We start from the raw sequence: 8,293 nt of genomic DNA on the forward strand, positions 1-8,293 counted from the left end.
TGATCACGCCCCGACCGAAATTATCACCTCATAATATTCAAAGAATGATTCATTTTTCCATATTTATATAGAACTCCATGAAACTGACACTGAAAAAGTAATTTTTATCATTTTTAAAAATAAAATCCTAACCTATATATCTTGATACCAAGCTCTCTTTCTGAAGGAAATCAATACAGTCACGACCATCGAACCCTGCAACGTTTAGCAAAGGGGGACTGGTATCGATTATTACGTCTGATTATAAAAGAACCAAATCAATCTATTATTATACCGAAAACATCAAACTTTAAAGATGTTTTTTAAATGCTTAATTCTTGTCTTTAACTCTTACCTTTATTATTTAATTATTCAAAGAAAAGAGATTTTTTCAACGATCAGATTTATTCCTTTGGAACAAATGAGCCGTATTATAGATACTAAACGAACCATACCACTTAACTATATCAGCCACTATATTAGGTTTCTCTTTTCTCTTTACAAATTGATTGAATCGAATAGAAAAATTACGGTTCATTAATTATATTTGTATTGTTTAAAATCTCCTGTTCTGTTGATGTCTGTACACTTCTATTGTCGATGACCTTAAACAATCAGATTCAAATACCAGTAGCAAATGTTCTTGGCGTGTAGCAGTCCTTTCCGCCATTTGTAGACCATCGCCATGGACGATATCTCCGCCCTGTTTCTTCTTCGACATCGAAAATCCCTTCATGAAAGTTTAGAAATAAACTTCAAAGATGACTCGAAGGAATTCTTTATGAAGGCTTCTCAAATTGTGGATGAAACAGGGGATGTTTTGAAATCAGTTGTTGGTTATACCAACGCTATCAAAGACGAAATAGTTGCCATTCGTGACGTTGTTCAGTCTTTCCTGATAAACATTTCGAACAAAATGTCAACAATTTTATCAACAAGCGTGCAAAAATGTGAGTACAATATGAAATTCAATTTACCTATTTTAATGACAACTTAATAAACAAACACATAAATCATACCAGCACGTACAAATACACATGTACCAACCAGTAGTTACATCTACAAGGAATTTTGTATACTAGTATTTGGATTTTATAAATGGAATAGTCCACTGGCTCATAGAAAAACAGTTATAAAACCCTTATTAACCTGGTAATTAGTACCATATCGATGGGTGATGTAATTTTTCTCAAATGCTCGCTTACGTCATACATGTATTGGCATGTATCACCAAAAAAAAAAATAAAATAAAAAAGCAAATATTGTGTAAGTAATAGTTGCGATCATGAAAATCTTTTTTTAAGTGACGCAAACACAAGTTTCAAAATGTATTTTGGCATTATCGGGTTACATTTTTTATAATGTATTTGAAAAATAATGTATTTGCATTCTCTATCCTTAACCGAAAGTTTTGGTTTTTGAAAGATATTCTTTTCTATTTCGGAACAGACGATGATTTTACAGAACCAGAAACGAAATCGGATCTGGAGTTCAAAGACACAGTATTTAGTCAACAAAAGGCATACCTTCTGAAAGAAATGGAGGCACTTGCCAAACAGCAGCAACATCTTCAAGAAGTTGCTTATTCGATCGCAGACCTGTTGATAGGAGTCGAGAAAGGAAGTTTGGACGTCATTGATAATCTTCAAAAAACACTTAAAGTTTTTGCAGTCTGGAAAAATTGCATTGACGGGACTGAGGTCAGTTATAATACAAAACCAGGAAATGATGTGGCAAAGAATGACACTTCAAGTAAAGAGCCAGTACAGCAGGAGCCGTGTAAACCACAGGAAGACGATTGTCCAAAGCTTGAAAAAGAGAAAAGCACATTAGAATCTCAGACCAAAAGTCAGAATAAGAACGAAATAATTCTAAACTCCTCGGATATCATCTTTAAAGATGAGCAAGAGAATGACACTCAAAACGAGAGAAAAGAGAAAAAGCAGAGGGATGAAAACGAGGAAAATGAAATTAGAGAACGCACTCATGAATCCAATTTCAAGGCCACTGAAACCAATGATGTCAAACCACAGACTGGTTTACAAGTAACGAACTCGAATGATGTTGATGAAGACCAAAGAGAAGAGAGCGGAGGCTCTGCAGTTGAGAAACGTATCCAAAGAATGGACAATACAAAGGAAAAGAGCAGAGTTATTGGTCAATCCAAGAAAAATGACAAGGGGCTGACAAAAAAGCAATCGACAAAAATTGAAAACGGCCACAAGAATAAAAATAAAACGAAACAGATTTTGGACACATCAAAACAGGAGCGTAAGGTCGTGTCATCTCCAGTTGCTGGCCAAACGAATGCGTTATCCTCGAGCAGAACTGTACATAAACAAAAAACTTCAAAATCTACCGCAAATAATGAAACAAGCGAAACGTCAAAAAGTCAAAAGAGAGCAATTAAAAGTAGAACTCCTGACAATAAAATTGCCGAAACCCAAGAAAATCACACTGAAGGACGACAGGAAGACAAAAAATCAAGTAGCGCAAAATCCAGTTTGAAGACGGATCTCCAGAGGATGGACACATCCGATAGTCATCTAGAAAAAAGGGAGACATGGATAGATTTACAAAGAAAGAAAGAAGAAATGGAAAAGAAAAAAGAAGAGAAGGAAAAGGAAAGAAGAAATCCACAAAACTGGCCAACCTACACGTATTTATGCTTTAAACAAATACCCAGTCTTATCCTTGTTATTTGTTGTATTGTCATGTAGTTGTAAATTTTGAATTTACCAGGATGGCAGTAAATACAAAATTTACAACATGACAAAATTGTTGTATTTGCTGCCACCCGGTGAGTTCAAAATATACAACATGACAGTTTTGTTCGAATTCATTTCTATATTTTATTTTGTAGTTATGAGAGGGAGCCAAATGAGCATTCATTTCATAAAGGCATATGCTGTATTGTATCGGCACTCCCTGGCTTCGACAGATTTTGCTTAACAACCAAATGTTCTGACCATCCTCAAGATCTAGAAATATTTCTGAAGGACAAGGAGGAACGCGTGATGTCATCTGTTGTGACGGTCACATCTACCACAAGATCTCAGATAGAACTAGAGGTCCGTAACATACTATAGATAACGTTGTATATTAAACGCTCTTCATTAAGTTTAAATATCAGTTACAATGTAATACCCTCTATTTATATTTTGAAATCTAACAATCCCACCCATTTAACATCCGTACAGGAATCGTTTACATTTTAGCTGCCTCTTTACATTTATATACCCTGTGCTACCAACAAGCAAGATCAAGAACGAGAACTTGTTCTTCTGATGTCACAAGATGGATCACCATTCCATCATGCAACGAAACTTCAACCTCTGAATCCACCAAAAGTATGTTTCAGGACAATATCGATTTTTTCCTTCCTAAAAATGCTATTTTATGTTTTGTATTTGATATTTGTCATCCTTTTTAAAACAGAAACTAACTTATCTGGGAACTGCAGTGAACAACTTTACGTCACTGGAAATGGTTGTCATTTCCCGATATGTTCGCTCGCAGTTTTTTGTCCATCCTATCGGGGGAGATTTTGAACCAACAGATGATAGGAATGTGTTGCTTCGCATTCCAAAAGACTGTTTTTCTTGCAACACCAATATCTATTTTAAGGTAAAATGATACACTGAAATCTTTTCTGAATGATTTGGTCGACCAATTACAGATTATAGAAATGTAATTTTGCATGATGAATTTCGTTTCAATATTAAGGTAGTTGACTTTCAAAATCTTGACTTGAATGAGAGAAGGTTACCAAACGCTCAGGCTCTGACATCACTGGTTGGGATTGAGTTCGATGAATGTTTGGGAAAAGACGTCGAGTTAGAACTTTATCCAGACACCATGATATCTGGTAAAATATTCATAACTGTACGACTGAAAATCTGTGTAATTATTTCTTTAATTTGCTGGGTTAACAACAGTTTGCTGTGATTTTTCCATGTATAGATACATTATTTAAAATGAAGGTTTTGTTCTTTGAAGCCGAGGAGGCAAGTCATGTTCATCAGACAACTCTTAAGATATGCAAGAAGACGTTGGTTTCAAATGTTTCTCCAACCAAGTTTTTGGAACGCCTTCAAAAGAGTGGACTAGTTGAAGATAATGATGCAAAAGAAATTTTGGTAAGACTTGAGGTGTACAAGTTTTTCATTAAATTATCATAATACACCAATCTTTAAAGAACCTTTTTTGAACAACACAAACTATTTACTGAATCAACACAAATCTAGTTGGACTTTGGCACTAAGATTCTAGGCAGTGAAATATGACTCGTTTCTGGAACTTTTCAAAAGGAAGAGTTATTTTTTAAGAGTTCGTTTCTTCTGTACTTTAGTATAATTTGCTGTTTAGGACTCGTTATATAGAGGTTTCGTCTTATCATAGAATACATATTAATTATTTGCGTACGTTATTAGTTAAACAAAGTATGATACGAACATATTATCAATGTTTAATTTAGGAGCAGACGACAGAAGGTAGCAAGATGCGTCAGCTACTCCAGCTGTTTAAGGAATGCAGCGAGAAGACATACACCAAGTTTTTAACTTGTCTTGAGGACATTTCAAAGGAAACTGCAACTATTCTGCAGAAAAGACAGAGAAATTTAAAGGACAAAATAAATATGAATTTAGGTATTGAATATAGGTTCTTTTATTTCTGTTTGTCGTTATTTTTTTTTAAAATGCAGAAACATAGTTTTAACTATATTTTCATATGCACAATACCGTAGTATTCTGTAGACGATTTCTATCTTCAGAAGCACTAAATTTAGTTTTGCAGGACCAATCCCAGAAAATGGTCGTGCTATACCATGCAGAAAATAAAGGTTGGGATGTCCTGCCTACAGTTCGCAAGGAAGAGAACCCTGATGCAATCTTTGTTACCATTTCAAAGAATAAAAGACAATTTCAGTAAGACTCTCTCTCTCTCTCTCTCTCTCTCTCTCTCTCTCTCTCTTTGAATGTCAGTACAGAGATTAATAACCTCTATACATGTATCAGGGGTTTTGGGGGCAATACGTGGCCGTAGTAATTAAGTAGTAGTTTTAATCATTTATCCAAGCTAACAATACCACTATTATTCTAGAATTTCCAAGAACAGTACATCCAGCTTATCATAAATCCTCTAACTTTTAATAAATCGTGCGAAATCTTTAATTTTGACTTAATATGCGTCCCTATAACACATCTTTCTAACCACGCAACGAGCCAGAGCCAAGTAAGATAATGCAACAGGTACTATTTCTATTCTCAGAATGCTATTTAACTTATCTTCTTTCAACGATATTATACCTTGGTGACAGTTAAGGCCCATGAGCTTCTTGTTCTTTTTACAGAACTATTGCTCTGTTAGTGCCAGCAGATAAAAAGGACAGTGAGTTGACATCAATTGGAGAAACTTTGTATAACATGTCAAACGAAACAAAGGTTCTTGTTCTCGTACGCCAAAACCCGATAAACTTCGCTGATGTGGCTGTTGCATGCACAGAGCCAAACAGCATTCCGTTGGCTGTTGAGAAACTTAATTCACTTGGATACACCAGCAACTCAACAGAAATGGTAGAAGTTGGAATATGTGATGGAGAGGAAATTTATTTTACAACATCTGGAAACATTCGAATTCTGTCACCACAGACAGAGATAAAATTGAGGTTCTTCCAGAACTTTGACGTCCCCGTTAAGGAGTTTAAAATAGTGGAGAGAGACCCGCAAGTCCAGCGGTTTATGAGGCGGTACAGCGGCGAGGTTTGTTTTACGGTGGGATCTGACAGTGGCACTCCTCACAGAACAGGTTCACAAACTGTTTATCTACCAAAGGTAACTCTACACGTAAAATAAAATAAAGATAAAAACCTTAAAGATAGTTGTCAGAACTTCAAATATGACTTATATTAACTCTTTTTTTTTGTTGATGAAACTGGTGCATGGGGTAAATAGATATATATGCGTGAAATATCATAACATACGTTATACAATACAAAAGACAATGAAAAGGTTTAACCAATGATTTTTTTTTCAGCCATGCGTACCACTCTCCACGGATGTTCCACGTAAGTAATAAAATCAAAACTTTATAAGGTATTAATGGTTTTGAATATTCTTGCATACATGCATTGGTATATTTGGTAGAATTAAAGTGTAAGACTAAAACCTATAAAAATAATCTTTCTAGATTGTTTTTTTTTTCAACAGTAAAGTTTAGTTTTATTATTATCACTTCATTATTTGAAGAATAAAATTTGTTTTGACTGAAGTTAAAGCTATGGCTAAATACGTCTCGTATGAAATATCATCTTCCGGACCAGTCAATCTGGAGAAGTTTTTGGACAGGCTGAGCTCCCATCCAGGAAAGTTCATCACGTTCCGAGACAGAGTCTCTGACAGGGATACGTGTGAACTGTTCATATTAAACTGGATTGAAAACCAACGAGTGTCGGATCAGATGGTGTGTTATTCTGTTTTTGTATTGTACATGTTAGAAATTATTGACTTAAATTTATATCATTCATTGAAGAAGTGAAAAAATAGATAACGTTATCTTTAAAGAAAAATGTATGAGTTGTTTGAAGGTAATTTTGAACTCAGGAAACTTTGCGAACATAATCACACTAGAAAAATGTATTGAAGAGTAAAATAAGTAAGGAATGTCATGCTGATAACCTTCTTATGTGTACGTGTAATTTTGAAGTGTATTTACGTAGGTTGTGAAAGAACAAACAAATCAAACACACGGTTATTCCTTCAACTGTGTATAATATAAATATATCCATTTATTTGTAATATAGCAATGAATAAAGTTTTTCTAATAACATTTCCTAATTACATAAACTCCTCGAGAAACCTCAATTAAAATTCATAAAGACATTTTGTTTTGGTGTATCGATTAAAACGCAGAAACCAGTTTATGTATGCTAGAAATTAACTTTTCAGGTTATACTCAAGTTTCTGAAAATTCTTCATTCAGACTGGGAACCAATCGCATTGAAAACTGACGAAGTTTTAAAACTTTATTCCTTAAACGGTAACATCGGTTTGCATAAATAAAACTCATATCTAGACTATCAGTGAATATTATCAACATTGTTGTTTCATTATTTGGTTTTATAATTTAGGGGTATTTTCAAACACCAACATAACAAAAATTGCAAAGAGCATAGGGAGTAAATGGGAAAACCTAGCGAAGAAACTCGATGTAAGCGAAACGACGGTAGGTGAGACAAAATCTTATTTCAAGGAAGATTCGAACCGTGCTCTTCATACTCTGGACCAGTGGAGGCTGTCAGACAAAGTCATACACTCGGGGGCTAAAGCAGCTAAACCCCTCAGGTCAGCCATGCAGGCCTGTGGTTGTGGGGAGGATATCTTGTTCTTTGTGTCTATGCTTGGATGAAAAGTCATCAATCTTATCATTGATACGTTTATAATAAGAAATATTATTTAATTATTCCAAATAGCAAAGGACAATTTTATTGGATCTTCCTTGGTTTAAAATTCGCTGGGATGTATTAATTTTGTATGATTGTAAAATATCTTGTTTCATTATTTGTGAACATGTGGTCAGTACAAAATAAATGAGCAAACAAAAAAATTCTTATAATCTATGAAAAGAGAATGTTCCATATTTTAAATTTTTCTGTCATGTTCTCCAATAAAATACTTGTTTAAATTGTTTTATATTTATATTGTAACAGATAGAACTATACCAGCATATGTAGCCGATTTATGCAGAAATTATCGTATTCTTTCGTTATCGTGATTTTACTTTTTTCATCGTTTTTACTACATGATTATATTAAATATAACGATCCAAAATAAACACTAACTGAAGGTACTTGAGTTTAAGCGGCACTTGTCCTACAAATGTATTGATGACTTTAAATCATGGATATCGTTGTTTTTTGTAATGATTATTAACTTTCAGCCTTGATTTTAGAAATAAACGTGTACATTTAAGTTATTTTAAATGCTATGGTGTATGTCGTAATAAACTCATATGCAATTCAAGTTTTTTTTATTGGTTTTAAGCAACTGTTGATATACAAAGAATATGCAGTTTAAGCATACACAAACACCTCCAAAAATCATTATGTACGTAAAAACTAAGGTAAAATAATTCTTCCAAATAAAAAATCTGACTTTCTACAATATATATATATATATATATATATATATATATATATATATATATATATATATATATATATATATATATATATATATATATATATATGGGTTTTAGCTATTCAACAAAAACATTTACTATACTTAGCATAGATATTACATTTTATATCAGACCG

At 33.6% G+C, this 8,293-nt stretch overlaps 1 protein-coding gene across 1 annotated transcript; it reads left to right on the top strand.

Moving 5' to 3' along the window:
- The first annotated feature begins 548 nt into the window (after window positions 1-548).
- LOC128186640 (uncharacterized) lies at window positions 549-7,958 on the top strand. Its single transcript, XM_052856476.1, has 14 exons — window positions 549-929; window positions 1,429-2,638; window positions 2,843-3,050; window positions 3,198-3,329; window positions 3,418-3,606; window positions 3,706-3,847; window positions 3,979-4,118; window positions 4,457-4,628; window positions 4,769-4,907; window positions 5,333-5,813; window positions 6,016-6,046; window positions 6,251-6,441; window positions 6,927-7,017; window positions 7,109-7,958. The coding sequence occupies exons 1-14, from the start codon at window positions 665-667 to the stop codon at window positions 7,384-7,386; spliced, it is 3,669 nt and encodes a 1,222-aa protein (XP_052712436.1). The 5' UTR covers window positions 549-664; the 3' UTR covers window positions 7,387-7,958.
- The last annotated feature ends 335 nt before the right edge of the window (window positions 7,959-8,293 follow it).

The sequence above is a fragment of the Crassostrea angulata genome, chromosome 6, assembly GCF_025612915.1.
Source record: "Crassostrea angulata isolate pt1a10 chromosome 6, ASM2561291v2, whole genome shotgun sequence".
Lineage (NCBI taxonomy): Eukaryota > Metazoa > Mollusca > Bivalvia > Ostreida > Ostreidae > Magallana > Magallana angulata.